At 45.1% G+C, this 15,699-nt stretch overlaps 1 protein-coding gene across 6 annotated transcripts in view; it reads left to right on the top strand.

Moving 5' to 3' along the window:
• Positions 1-15,010, top strand: part of LOC143902358 (uncharacterized) — a 69,014-nt gene extending 54,004 nt beyond the window's left edge. For 3 of the 6 annotated variants that reach the window (XM_077415183.1, XM_077415182.1, XM_077415181.1), the window contains 3 exons: positions 7,349-7,540; positions 10,760-10,937; positions 14,605-15,010. In XM_077415183.1, the coding sequence (XP_077271309.1) occupies positions 7,349-7,540; positions 10,760-10,937; positions 14,605-14,823 (589 nt within the window). In that variant the 3' untranslated portion in view covers positions 14,824-15,010. The remainder of the gene's footprint in view (positions 1-7,348; positions 7,541-10,759; positions 10,938-14,604) is intronic. The other 3 variants (XM_077415178.1, XM_077415179.1, XM_077415180.1) reach the window with 1 other exon arrangement.
• The last annotated feature ends 689 nt before the right edge of the window (positions 15,011-15,699 follow it).

Raw genomic sequence — 15,699 nt, 5'->3', positions numbered from 1 at the left:
TGTCCTCTCGAGGACACTAATCAGCCTCGTCCGTTCGCAAGATTCTCGATTTATACCTCGTCAGTCGAGTTTCGTCGGGCAATCCTCGACCCGGCGGAATTACGGACGAGGCCGAGGCCGAAGGCGAAGCATGGGGGGAAAAAAAACGCGCGACGGCGCGCGGGGCCCGGTCTAAGCGCGAAGATACGTCAGTGACACACGAATCGAAGTCGAACAATACGGCGAAGTCATGCATAAATCATTCGCGGTAATAAAGATCCACTTGTCGTGGCCGGATATTTATGAATCGCCCTCGGTTCTCCGCGCGCCAAGAAGAGAATCACTTTTTAGCTCTCGCGTCGGTCCGCGCGGATGAACGATCGTCCGATTTCGAGATAATCGAAGAGGTCAGGGGCGGAGGGGACTAGGGCGCGGACTTAGCGGCCGGGAAGACGCAGAAGAGAGGCAGAAAGGAAAGAAGGACGGGCTGGCGGAGAGGGGGGAAGGGCCGCCAGGGTACGGGCGAGGAAAAAGGGGGGACTGAGGGAGGAAGAGGAGAAGAAGAAGAAGTCGACTCGGTCGTTGTGTAGAGGCCGCAGACCGACAGACCGAGCGAAGGGCCGCGAGGCCATAAATACCTCAGCGCGTTCAGCCAATTAAAACAAATCATTTTAATGCGCAACCTTTTTAATTAATGCCCGTGCTCGCTCGCTCCCATCCGCTTCCCTCCTCCGCGCGCGTAGTACACGATCGCTTCGGAGCCGCGGCTCTCTGCCATTCCCATCCCAGAGCGATCGGGGAGAGCTATATTAACTTATACGTCACTATATCCCGCCTGACTGTATCTTTCCTCGCGCAGTATATGCCCGCGTTTACTATACAGCCCCGGTCGAGGCAGTCCCGACCGAAGGCGAGCCAATCTAGCAAGGCTCTCTCTCTCCTCTGCTATACTTAGCTACTTGATTTTAATTACACGAATTTTCGCTTCGGCATTACGAGCCGCGCGGCGTTTCTTTCCCCTCTGGTTATGCTCTGCACTTTTATCTCTCTCTTTTTCTCTCTTTTGCCTCAATTTTCGTACTTCTTTTCGTCCCGCACCGATCAGACCCACTATCGATGAGATTTATATTTATTGACCATGTGCTAAAGACGGAAGCAACAACATGCAGCTCCGCCGTCATGCTGGATAAAGGAACGTCGCGATTTTTATGCTCTCCGACCCGCTGACTCAACCTGATGGGACCGTTAAATGCTCTCGCACGGTGATCAACGTTTTTAATTACACATTTTTAGATCGGCGACTCGTCGACCGGTGCGGCGCGATTTTATGTGTTGCTCATAATTTTCCGAAGGAATCCAATGATGCCAATATCGTGTACTTTGAAGCAAGAAGTTGAAGTTTAGTTTCACAACGCGGTCACGTCTAGCTTTGGAAATTAGAGAGGAAATCGCTGTGGCGGGCCGCGTAGACGGGAGCGGATCTGTATTAAACTGGAGTATTAAGCTGAAAACTTTCAAAACTTAACAAAAAAAAACGTGATGCTATTGGGAGAAAGAAGGATTTGTTTATTAGACGCTTCAAAATATACGTTATTATAAAATTAAAGCGTAAAATATTATAAACCATACAATATCCCAAATATTCTTTATTCTGTCAATTATGTCTGTTTGAAATTGATTTTTCCTCAATGAAGATGTTAAAGTACTTGCGATTTTTTAATTTAATACGTTGCGTAGAATAAAAGATAATAATCTTATCCTTCTCCTTATTAACAATCTTATCAAAAATTTCCAAGAGCGTTTACTTCTTAGCAGTAACATAAAATAATATTCTCAAAAAAAATAGTTGTCTTTAGGCTCTGAAAAGTTATCGTTCGTCCCTGCGTAGACCTTGTGTAGGGTACCGTGCGGATGCCGTCGAGCGAAGATCTTAATCGCCTTATGAGGTTCCGCGATCATAAAGCTGAATTACCGACGTAGACGGAACGAAGATTGTAAAATTATTGCCGTTTATTCGAAACCGTAAATGTTACTCGGTTTTTTGCACTGGGCATCATAGTTACTTACGTGCCCTCGGCGAGTGGTTGCAACGAACGTATATATATTAGATTTGCTCGAGCTAATTTCTGATATGAGATGATAAACCGGTTACACGACTCGTGTAATTAGGAAAGGAAGCTCGTCGGCTCGTTGGATTCCTCGCGAATGACGCGCGATGTTTCGATGTTGCGAAAAATCGGATTTTGACAAATAAGATGAATATACCGACCTGATCGAGGAATTTAAGTATAGGTATATTGTTAATTAACGTTAGCCTAACTAATACTAATTCCGTAACGCAATACATTTAATGAACGATGGAATTTGAATGAAGTCAGTCGGCAACTGTGTAATTTTAACGTTCTGCTTGTGTATGAAAATCTAAGCTTTATTCGATACTGAAGGTATATTGCGATGAAAGTAATATTTTTATTTGACAAGGAAATTAAGCCGCCCCACAAGGTATTGTTTATCCGGCTGTTCGACGTCTATACCTACCCCATAAATCAATCAAAGCTATTAGCCCGTACTTCAGGGAACGACAACGAGGACGATCTTGTACACGTTGTGTTGGCTCGCTACAAATGCCGATCAACAGGCGCGCGAGGTAAAGTGAAACCTTAGCTTCGCCCGTCGCCACTTTTACCGCCGCGGGACCTGGGCGGAATAAAAAGCGTTAAAAACTCGCGCGGAGCGCTATAAAGTCGTCAGGCCGTTAACGGCCGCAACGCTCGATCCTCCGAAGGGATCGCGTGACCTTGAAGGAGGAGGCGGGCGATTCGCGAGGCCGTCCGGAAATCGCGGCCGCCTCCCGCAAGACGAGTTTCTCCCGGGTTCCCCGAGCGGGGATCCCGCTCGTCATCGGCGCGCGGCCGTTTATGCCGACGTGGATATAACTCGGCGATCACACGGCGACACGAATTAGACTTTCAGATGGCGGTCGGCCCTAGACCGCCGCCGGCGACGGCGACGGTTCGGTACGTATTTCACGAGATGACGGCGGACGTCGCGCTAAATCATCCGCCCGGTGACCGCATCCGCTTGCCCAATCGAGCGACTGAGAAGATCCCCTTAACGACCTCTTGTCACGCCTGCGACATTCCCGGCTGAGAAACGCGGAGTTAGACCTGGCATCCATCTCCTCTTTCTCCTCTCACTTCTCTTACCTTTCCTCTTCGTCACTTTCTCGTCCGACGCCGATATTAATATTGTTCTATCAGAATTCCAGCGGAGTCGCACTCCCGCCAGGCTCCGCGCGCATAGGATTTCTCAACGATTTCTCATAATTCACAGGCTGGATGGTACCGAGCGAGATCGGTCCTTTACGAATGGCGGTCGTGGGTTTTTTGATAGATCTGGATTTTCGCGTAGGACTGACCGCAGCCGATGAAGGTAAATTATCGCGCTTGCGAAGCTTTTGCATAAACGTTAATATCACTGAACAATTTCATCGCTGCATAAATTTTTAACGCTGCGTCTTGTATTAAGAATGCAAATGATAGTAAATCCCAAGTACGTTTTTTTGTTAAAAAGGATACCTATATCTAACATTAAGTACCGAGAATAAAGCATCTTTCTTACGGGGCTACAAGGTATCGATTAAGCAAGAAATGAATTTCTCGTACTTCGTTCATATACCAAGTAGAATTCCGCGTTTTTTTTTTTTACGTTACTGCGAGAAGAATAATTCTCAAGGCGCCACGGCGCGACGTGAGAAAATACGACTTTACGCGTCGCTGTCACTTTTATCGCCGACTTTAATCCGGCGGAAAAGTCTTGTCTTCGGATATGCACGGCTGTCATAATTCACCGCAATTACGACGTTCATGAAGCGGGCCTTGAACCGATTCACCGCGTAGGTAACTCCGATGCAGTCACGCCTGTCATTAATTTCTATCAAGGAAACAGCCCGCGAGTACCGAGTAATCTCTTTGATTTTATTGTAACGAGGATTTTATTATTTCCGTGGTGCACATGATGCGCTGTGAACAAGGAGCGACCGCTTCCATGGCTAACTAAATTATGTATCTTCCTTACGAGCGCCGCACGAAATGAAACCGTACGAAACGAGCGCCGTACATCAACATATTCTCGCTTGATAGTCCGGGTGCTACAAATACTAATTGGCGGTTTTTGAATTCGCAATTAAATTCAATTTTAAACTTGCATTTAATTAGACATGTATCTGATATGTATAAGAGAAATCGTTGATTTCCCATCCGCTACTTTACATTGCCTTACGGTTTTTAATCCGAACTTTTACTCAGAAATTATCTTTGTGCAATATCTTACGTTTGGTATATCTTATGCGCTTAATAAATTGTTAACGCTGGAGATTTCGATTTTTTTACATTTTATTTATACCGCCAATTGAAATATCGTAATAATAAATACAGTCACCGGATAAAACGCGAAGAATAAAAGAGAGACTGGGATCGTACGTGATAAGAGATGCAATGGAGAATCAAAATATATTCTTATAGTCAAAGAAGCCGAAAACGCTTAATCCATCGAACATAAACTCCCAAACATTATGGTGCCAAACAGCTTAGCGTTGGAAAGGATTTAATATTTCCGCAGAGTATATTTTAAGGAATCTTCACACGGGCAACGTGAGATTTTATCCACCCATCTTTGCCGTGTTTACCTGTATCTATACATTATATATACACGGTCAATCGTTAATCCTTCTATTACTTGATTTTTATCGCGCTGCTGAATACCATTGGAGTCACCGGTGACTCCATAAACAATTCCCGTCCTTACGTCTGCGGCTTGGTTTATCTCTCCGCTGCGAAATGGATTCGACAAAACGAAAGAAACAAATTGTAAATCTCCTTGCTCGTACATTATGACCATGTGTTCCGCGTCCTCGCCATTTTCGTGTCAAAATCCCGCTATAACGACGCACGACGCGATCAAACATCCGGCTCGATTCGGCCATTACTCAACGCGACGAGGAGAAACCGTCGGAGAAACGCAGCGATACGTCATTCACGGCGAACGGAAGCTGTGCAAGGCGCATTCTTGGATCGTGCGCGCGATATCTTCCGAAGAAACCCGAAATCCGATATGACAAAGTAAGATCACGCACCTCCGTGATCCTTATCTTTACCCCGTTGCCTCCGGCCCGCACGCAAGTGAAACGCATAAGTACACGCGAGAACGCGGTGGCGGGTAACCCATTTCCCGCGCAGGGTCACCATACGGGCAACCCCGAATCCAGGACAGGCGCGGCTCGCGCGACTACCTGGCTCGCAGGTGCGGGCCTGCGGACGCGTCCGCGGGCTCGTGCGAGGGCGTGTATATCCCTGACATTGTGAAGCTCGGCGTTACACTTGCGTAGCCGATTGGATAGGCCGGCTCCCCCTAGGACGGCCCAGATCCTTCGACGATTTCGTCTTCCTCTCTCCTCCCCGGTCGCCTTGGTCATCTTACCTTCTTCTCTATCTCTGTCGCTCTTCTTCTCTTTCTCTCAGCCCTTCTCATTTCTCGGTCTTCGAGCAGCTTCGGGCTTTCTTCGATATCGTCGAGCTGCCATCCCGAAAATATTCATGTCCTCCGTTTTGCTACCGCGAGAACCTTCTGGTCGCGTCCAGCTCTCAGATCCGCCAACAGGTGTACTGTACGACGAAGGGTTACCGGAGATCGGTTACGTACGGAAGGATCGCTATGTATTCTACGTTCGGAAACTTGCTGCCGATTTCGATAACGAACGGATTAGGTTTCCACAACAGGACACGATGTCGGTCCTCGCCTGGTGTTTTCTCTTACTCGACCCTTCGCGGAATGCACGTAACGTCACGGTGCAGTTCCCTCAAGATATTTTCTAAATCACTATAAATCACGCTATATTAATAGCAAATTCTAAATACTTCCATATATTGAAATAAGAAAATCATTCTGCTGCTGGCCCCTTGTCGGAATGTATACATGAGATCTTTTTCTGCAAAAAACGACAAGTTAATTTTCTCTGAGTTTATTTGCACGAAATGGTACACGGCGATAATTTGCATTAATAACACGCGTTAGAGTTAAAGTGTGTCGAGCGGTCGAGCAGATTGACGCACATGTATCGTCGCGATCGGCCAGTCGGCCGTTAATTAAAAGTATACCGCCACGTGTTTATCGCATTTACGAGCGCGCCCGGCTCGGCTTCCGCTAATTCAAGTTGCCCTCGAACGACCGACGCGGAGAGCGGAATGTTCGTTTCTATCTAATTATAAAGTAGCCGTATTGCACTCGTATCTCACTTGCGGTTAAAGGATGGGGAATTCCGCGCGCGCAGCGGACGAGGCACGCGGCAAACGTGTACCAGAACCTAGAGATCCGGCCTCAATACGTCTTGTTGACTCACTTAGCGCAGCGCGGCAAGTTCACTAACCGTATAGATCGTCACCTCTCGGCAGGAACTATTTAAAGTGCGATGCCGCGGTGCGCGCTCCGCTCAGCTTTGCTCCTCTCCGCTCCTCTCCGCTCCGCCGGCGGCGGCAACGGGCTGATATAAGATGCAACAGCTGCGATCGGATCGTACGGCGTGCGAACCGACCGATGGTCGCCGTACCGAGCACACACGCGCGACCATTGTGCTGTCTTATTAACGGGGTGGATCTAACGAAAGCACGAGAATGGGCGTTCTCTCTCGCCACACCGCAAAATCATTATTCGCGACACGCCGCACTAGCTCGTATTTATATAGGTATTCAAAAAATCGTGCGGATCTCCGGCGACATGTTTTCAGGATGCGTCGTGCGCACTTGGTGGACCCGCATTAGCAAAATTATCGTTAAAGCATAGTAAGGGGTATAAATATATGTGTTGACTGAGATAAAATACACTGTTAAATTCGCAATGTCAAATTATACTCAATTTGAGTCATTTTTAACCATTTATATAGGTCGCCATCTGCTAAAAACTTAATATGTCGTTAATTTAACTAAATAAATGCAGTTATAATACTGTTTTGCGTTAAAATAATTAATTTTGACACCCATGGTAGTTGGTTAGAAATAAAATGTTATTTAACTCAAGATATTGGATTAAATTTTATTCTTTAATATTTAACAGTGTACCCCAATCGTGTTTCTCAGGATTTTTTTAAATACCCACAAGATTCCTTAACTATCGTCGTGGTGACCACATTTCGGTCGCTGTGTGTTTACGTTTTTTTATTTGCGGTGTACGACATAGGAATTCTTAGTAAACAGTGAGAACTGTATTCGAGGAATACGTTCTGAGTGCGACTTGAAGCTGTAGTGGAAAAATTAAATACATTTGGAAAATGTGACAATATCTTCTGCAGTACTTAATACATGTTGCGTTATTGTAGGCATGCCCTTCGACAACACATGCTGCGACACGCCGGTAAGCAGTACAAATGCGGCCTTCCGGGTTGTCCAACGATTCTTCGCACCGCAACCGAGCTGAAGACGCACCGAAGGTTGGTCCATGACAACATTGAGAAACAGTATTCCTGTCCTGATTGCTCCTACGCTGCTAAAACGAAGACGCAGTTGCGCAGGTAAGCGAGACGGGTTACAATTTATTGCATCCGCTGCAGTTTAATAAATTGTATCAGACAGATTATACCGTGTTATTAAAAATTTCAAATGCGCGCAGAAAGGTACAGGTTTCGATAGTGTAAAAAACCGGAAAATGCATCTCGTATAAATTAATGCCAAGTATGAGGAAATTACGATGTTCTGGATAAGTCATGAGCTATTAACTTCGTGGCAGAAATGTCGAATGCGCGCGCGTGTAGGATTCTCATCGCCACGTGTCGAACGCAACGTCAGCAGTGCAACTATTACGTCCAAATGTTACGGGCGCTCGATATATACTTGAACTCGTTAGCGATCTCAACTGAAACGGAGTGAAGGTGAAGCGAGGCATCGGGATGTGCGGGAGGGTTCTTTTTAACAATTCAGCTCGCGTGCGATCCACGCCGGCCCCCCGCCTCTCGCGGGGGGCTGACGGCACGACTTCTCGGACTGCCGATATTATTGACATTAATTTTAATCGAGGTCCCCGCCGAGAACGACGCATTCCTTGCGCCATTAATCGCGCGGCTCACAGCTCGCGTACGTATGATCGATGCCTTCGAGGAAGCGGAGAATTAATTGCGAGGACGCAAGTACCTCGCGTCGCGCGCGCCGCCTCGCATACGTAATTGCGAGGACGCGGATAGTGGAAAGAATCAATCTTCGCGGATTATTGATAGAGACAATGGGGAGGATATAATTTGAAGAGTAATTTATCGAAAATCCGATTACATCTCCATGCGCGCGCGGCGCATGGCCTCGATACGGCCGGCAATTTTCGTACCGCCTTTTACCTCTACCTCCTATTTAATCGCCGGTTATTTTAAGGCCCGGGACGACGGGATCTATATCTGAATTAATTCGCGGCTCAATGATTCATTCAGCCACCAAGTATTTCCATCATCCTACTCAGTTTTACTATGTCATACGTGCCGCGTACACGGGGAGATATTTTTAAAAAAGTAAAATGCAGAATAAAACTGGAATGTGTGGATATGAATGTTTTATAATAATAGGTTTTTTTTAAATGTATTCTTCGTCGCTTTAATCTCATTAAATAAAACCGATGCAGAAGACAGCAAATCGATCGTTAGTATAGGTACAAATATGCGTGGATCTATTCTTTTATTATTGCGTTAATTGTCCTTTTATTGAAAATAAAAAATATTAATATTGTGACTATCGATTCATCCAACAAAAAGAGAGTCTTATAAATCGATCTGCCAATTGAAAATTGAAAATAGCATAATATACTTATCGCTTTCAGAATGAAGAAGTTCTCCTCTAATCAATCGGGAATCTTTTCTCTCCATCGATATTCGATCATACAATGTTCATGTAAAACCAATCGTGCCTCCCTGATAATGAATTCGCGTGAAATCGAGAGAGAGAGAGAGAGAGAGAGAGAGAGGGGGGGGGGAAAGAGATCGTATTTAAATTAAGCCTTATTAAGGCTATTGTGGCGCGAGAAGCGCCCCTAATAAATTTCTCCTCATTTGACACCGCGCTTTTTTCCCCGCTCCACTAGACGGCTCTCGAAGAAATACGAATGTCGCGGGTAGGGGGAGAGAGAGGAGGTCGAGAGGACGAACGAAAAGGAGGAATGGCGCGGCGGCGAGAGAAAGATCGAGGTGGAGGCACCGCGAAAGCGGAAGTTGCGTGCGGCAGCCGGTTAAGTGCGGGCAACCCGTTATGATCGTCCGCGCATGGCCGATGGTCGCCGCGATATTTCATCGCGAATTGAGTACTTACTACGTGAGTCGAACTCAACGCAGCCGCAGAGTGTGTCGCGCGGACTCACCTCCACTGACACGCTCCTCTTCCACGTACGTTTACTCGCATCGCCCCCTCCTTCCTCCTGCGCCACCTTCGTTCTCATTCTCCTCTCTCTCTCTCTCTCTCTCTCTCTCTCTCTCTCTCTCTCTCTCTGTTTCTCTTTTCTCCCTTTCCCGCCCCGTTCCTCCCTGCCGCGTGAGCTCGGCGGAGTAAATCACGCGGGATTTTAATTAAACGTGTCACGCATCTCGAACCTGATATACACGTACCCGCGGCCAACGGCTCCCTCGTAATATCGCGCACGCATATCGCATCGTTCATAATCACCGGGCCGCGACTACGACGATGAACTTTGCACGGAGGAGGAGAAGGAGAGGCAACGGTGTCGAGGATTCACTTTTGATATGATCTCGTGCCCCTCTTTCACAATGAAAAAAATATACGCTTCGGCACGTTGTCGTGCCCCGGTTATATAAAGATATTTTCGGCTCAGATAATAGGACGCACGAGATTTGCGAAGCGTTGTCAGTCTTAATAAATAAATTTAACGACGATTCTGTGTGTTATCTTCAATACGTTTAAATAAATAATTTCACCTCCGTTTTTTGTGACCCTCTGTGCTAGAATCGAACCCGAATGTATTTATGCACAAATTTCATTTCTAGCATTCCGTTACTTTCTTTTATCGTACCGCGAAAAAAAGATCCGCTACATGCTTGAAGGAATCGATGTCGCGGTCTACAGGATATACGTATAGACCATTTGTCACTGTTATGAGTTCAATTAGTCGTTAGTTACAATCGTTGATTTTAAGGTATGGCTGGCAGATTTGCTGTTATAAATCGGCTGACCGTGTGTGACGTTGATAATATTTCTACTAACCGAAGACATTCCAGAAGGTATCGCTTCTGCCTCCTTGTTGCTCGGCTGGCTTTCCTCTCGATGACAAACTCGTATACCTACTCCTCTCCGCGGCTATCGCGGTAACGGCTACTTTATGCGCGACACCGGTATGATGCCCCGGCAGATATATTTCCGAGATTAAATACTCGGTATCGACCTCACCTCGGCGTAGAAAGTTTATCTGGCGTTAATAGCCGCGTTGGCCGGTATTAGCAATCGGGCGTTAATCCGGACTTTCATAAAACGCTTCGATTGGCCCCAATAAATTTCGCGTCCGTCCGATTCCAATAAGAATTTTCATTTAAATGGCAATAATCGTGCATATCGGATACGTAAATCAGTATCATTATGCTTTAATTGCGTGCGTCAGTGGTTCAACATCGAGAGGATCTAATTAACGGGAAAGAATGCGCAACGATCGCTTCCATGAAAATCGCTCGATGTTCACTAGCGGACTTTACGATCGCCGATTACCGCTGACATTGCTCCCGTTTTAAAACGATTGTATTAATTCTCCATAGGCATAGGATACGGCACGAGGATTCCGCGAACACTGAGAAGGTTCAGATCTATTCGTGCACTTACAAGGGCTGCAATTTTAAAACGAAACTCGGCTCGAATTTGCGGAGACACGTGAGACTGCATACAGGCGCCAAACCGTACAAGTGTCGACATTGTCCCTATGCCAGTAACACTCTGGTAAGTTGTTAACTATTTTTATAATTACTTTTTCATATTATTGACGTAAGTCAAGTTTAGACAATTTTAAATCGTTGCGCAAACAGAGAGGTGCGAGCTTTATCTTAGATTCTGTACCCTAAATTCGAGATCGGATCTTTTAGCAGAGCTAAAGATCTAGAGATGAAGGTCACAAAACATTCGCGATACTCTGTACTGGCTAAAACCAGTAGCGCCGTGCGTTTGATCGTACGTTACGTGCGCGCGCGTTTGTATTCGTGAGACCTACCGCACGCACACGCACACGCACACGCGTTCTCGCGACACGGTCGTCACATCGGGGTTCAAAGTCTTCAGGCTCGCCTTCACGTCGGGCGGTGGCGGCTCTCTCGGCGCAGCGGTTGACTCGCACCCCGCAATCCCGACGCGGGATCCAATTTTTATCCCGGCGGTGCCGGACTCCGTGGCGTAAATTAAGCAGAGTACAACCTTAACGTTTGGACCGCGCCGCCGTCTCTGCCGCCGCCGAGGCGCGATAAGATAACGAGTTAATTGTGCCCACTGGATGCCCACACGCACGCACGGCCCAGTCATACCGCGCGGCCGGTATGCTAATGCCCTTTGATGCTTGAGTCGGGATGCGACTCGCATACGAGGTCTCCGTGTCTCTTTGATATAGCGACATAAACTCATTTCAGTGATTCTCATTCGCATTCGCGCAACGCGTCGATCGGCTGTTCTTCATCCTTAATCTAAAATGACGAAGGACACGATGTACCTTGAAGTAGAAACTGAAGAATAAAAAATAACTCACGCTTGAGTGTTAAACAATAGTCCTTTTATGAAAAAGTTATTAAGTCAATTCATCAATTGTTGCTTTTTTTCTGTTGTGCTAATTGTATCTTTTACTAGCACGTGCAATATTATATTCTATAGTTTTAATTATTAAATTTAATTTTCTTACATATAAAGAAAAAGATGTAGATATTGATTTGGTCTATAAGAAAACCAATTATTGTTTTAAATATAACCCAAAGTATAATGGGCGCAAAATGTTTAAGATTTATTCTGTCCTCGATTCATTGAGAATAGAATATAATTATAATATCATTTCAAAAGTATCATTATATAATATAATGGTACATATATATAGACATCGTCCGACTACCCACTTCAAAGCAGCGATAATTCGCGCGACCAACGACGGAAAAAAATAATCCGTCGAAAGGGATAATCGGGAAATCCTGACTGCAAGTAGTATCCGAGCGATAGCTGTTTGCACGGCACTTTAATAAGGAAGGAACGTGCGAGAAGCGTGCGGGACGATTTAACGAGGAAACTCTTCCACGTAGAGGAGCGCAAGGCTCACCCTGCGTCGATGAGATTACGCGCGCGCCGCTTTCCTTTCTCTTCCTTCTCGCTTCCCTCCGCGCTATGATTTACCTCAGACGGTTAGATGCCTCTTTTTGCCGACCGACGTTTCCGCCCTCGCCTCGAAACCATCCCCCTGTCCCCTACCCCCTCCCAGCCATCGGCTCGCTACCGCCGGTACTTGGAAAACTTTTGTCGAGGGTGGTAACTCTCCTCAAGCCGACACCGGTTAACACCGAATCCGGAACTTGCGTCCTGTTTCCCACATCGGTCGCCGAGAGTTGTCGAAAAGTCGCTTCCTACTTTATCACGATAGACTTCGAGCCGCGGTACGTGAATATTGAAATGAAGTAACGCGTCGCATCTGATGATAAAAATTAAAAAATAATTTTATTATTCGTGAGAGTTGATGGTGAAGATTTGTAAAGAAATTTGTTTCGACCAAGCGATAAGAATGATTTGCATTTATTCATGATACATTTATATTAATTTTTGTTTCGTTAATTAGCTCATTATTTCTGTTTTAATCTTTTGGGCCGTACTCATTATTTCTGTTTTTTTCCAGTTTAATTAATTTAATTTCTTTGAACCGGCTTTTAATTACAATTTGCCACATATGAGTATGATGATAATGATTAGAGTTTTTATTATTTTTGCGTCACTCACGCATTTTCTTTTTGCCTTTTTAAAACATATATTTTTGTGCCCATGTAACACTCCGCAATCTTGCGACTCGGATTAATAGTTAATAAGATATTATCGTTTTATTATTAACGTAATACTATACGTAGTTACATTTTATTTATTCATAAAATACCGAGAGAGGTAAGAAAAAGATGAACGAATCGAATGAGCCTTCAATGAAGCGTTGATTTGGTTAAGGTCTCCTCCCCTTATTTCTTTCTCTTTCTCTATAATTTTACGATTCTATTCGCGTAGCCAAGAGTGAAGTCGGTTTTCACTGTTCTCGGCGATTTTTGCATATCAATCGAATAATTATATTATTTACATCATAATTGGCCGCGTTTCTTTTGCAAAAAAGAACTATAATATCCGGACAACTTAAATGATGCGAAAAGGTTGAAATATCCGCGAAATATAGCTTGCAGGTGCAGATGTTATCAGACACTGCAAAAAGTTTCAGAGAAATATAGAATTACCTCTTGTGTGTGTGTGTGTGTGTGTGTGTGTGTGTGTGTTACGTAATATTTATTTCTGAATAAAAATAGAGAATTATTTATTGTTTGTCACTCGATAAATTCTAGCTTTAATGGTAGTGTAGAAATGTTAGAACGTCAGATATTTAACTATTGGGCTTTCTGCCAGGTAATGTATTAAAGAACAGAATACATTTCTTCTAATAACCTCTTGCTTCTAACATCTTCTTACTGCTTCTGCGAGTATACCCGAAAATTATTAGGCTCGTAAAGTCACCATCCACTCTCCCGACGGTCGTAAATGCGCGCACCGTACGTCCTTCCGTCTCGGGCGGCCTACGGTAGCGCGCGGTTCCTCGATACCTACGACAAAATTAAATTCCGGACAATCGGAATCGATCGGCCTAACGAAATCGGTTCCACGCCGAATTTGCGTGACAGCGCACGTCCGCTTCTCCGATCCGCGCGACCGCCCACCACGTTGTGAACGAGACTTAATCTGCGCACCCGTCACGGAGCGGTGCCCGCGAAAAGATTTACTTATGGGAAATTAAATTTGATGTTGCCGCGAATTGCCATCAGCGGCTCGTATAAACGCCTGGTAGGAAGATGTTTACGATTACGGCCGGCTACTTAGCCCGAAGAGGGTAAAGCGTCTTTAAACGCGCCAACGGCGTAACCGATGATAGTGTGCGTCCGGTTTTGCGGCGGACCGATTTCTCCGGTTGCACACCACCGGAGAAGTATATTCACGATGTATCCAGACGTATCACAAAAATGCGTACTCGATTCGAGACTCGACTCGACGTGAGACCTGATCAATCGCCGCTCGATCGCGGTAAAAGATTCCTTTGTGTGTGCGCGCGCGTAGGTCATTTTCGAGCTCGAATGAAATTTTAATATCGACGCCCGAAAGGCAGGTAGACTCATTCGATAAAAATCAAAGAGTTGCGTAAAACGATTGAGCAACTTGCTCGTAAAACGTGCTCGATTAGTTTAATAAAAGCTGTTAGAATACTGGGATATTGATTATTGATTGACTATTGATTACATTGCCGTTAAAACATCCGGACTTTTACCGATTGTCAGCAGCCTCCGTTACGAAATACTAGTCTAATTAATCGTTTTGTTTAAGTTAGGATAATTTCTTGTGTTCGCAGGAAAATCTCCGGAAGCACATACTATCGACGAATCTGCATCCGGGTAAGACGATCTACGAGTGTGACTTTTGCAAGAAGAAGAAAGGAAAAGAAACGGATCCGTTCTGCACGAATTTTGCCAAGGAACTTCGTGCTCACCTGCTGGAAGCTCACGCTGAAGACTTCCCCACGCCAAATGATGCGAACAATTATACGAATAACATTTTCAGACCAAATTAGTCAAAAAAGTGAGAGAACTAAATGTTCACTTAATTTTTATCATTTTATTAAATTAGTGATTTATATATATAACCATATGTACTGGATCGATGAAGTATATTAATCGTATATATCTAAACGATTTTATTGCATATACATTCCTTATTTAAAAAAAAATTCCATTTTTTTATTGTTCATAATAAAAGAAAAAGATAGCGATACTCCGTAATCGCGATACTCACGTAAAAATTCCTTTATTCCCTCGCGTCATACCACACAAATAATAATCTGTGATTTCAACATTGATGATATTGTAACTCGAGATACGTTAATAGTTTTTTTTCTGAACCTTCTCATCGACACATCCTGCAGCTCGGTTCTTCACGCCGGGATTTCTCGGAAAAGATGAGCACCGTTCTTCGCGGCCGCGTGAGCCGGCAGAATCGTACCCGTGCCAGGAAGTTAAAGTGATGTACGGTCACGTGGCACGGTATGTAACTCGAACACGTATAGGATCGGATCTTTATGCTAGGTGCACGACATTATACCGTGCGAGACACTACGGGAGGATCCCGCTGTCGTTCACCTGCGTGGCGCAGCACGCACGTGCTTCTACCAGGGTGCGAACGTGTATTTACAGCGGTCAGCACAAGAATTCGAAAATAATTGCACGATCTAAGTTGCGTGTGATTCTAAAGAAGCGACATGGTCAGCTCGATTGTCGGCTTTCGCGCGGAGCTTTTAACAATATAAGCGTAAATATGTCAGTTCTTGCATTCCGTATTTAATTCTTGCCACATCAGGTGTTTTTTATAACATCAAACTGACTATCTCGACACTTTTGTCGAAACAGGTTCGCGCGAGGTCGTTCCGAGGATTTATTTTCGTCGTGATCGA

This window comes from Temnothorax americanus, unplaced genomic scaffold (genome assembly GCF_048541705.1).
Source record: "Temnothorax americanus isolate GAGA-0224 unplaced genomic scaffold, ASM4854170v1 Scaffold4, whole genome shotgun sequence".
In the NCBI taxonomy this organism is placed as follows: domain Eukaryota; kingdom Metazoa; phylum Arthropoda; class Insecta; order Hymenoptera; family Formicidae; genus Temnothorax; species Temnothorax americanus.
Note: the sequence above shows the minus strand (reverse complement) of the source record. Positions and strands in the feature narration are given on the sequence as shown.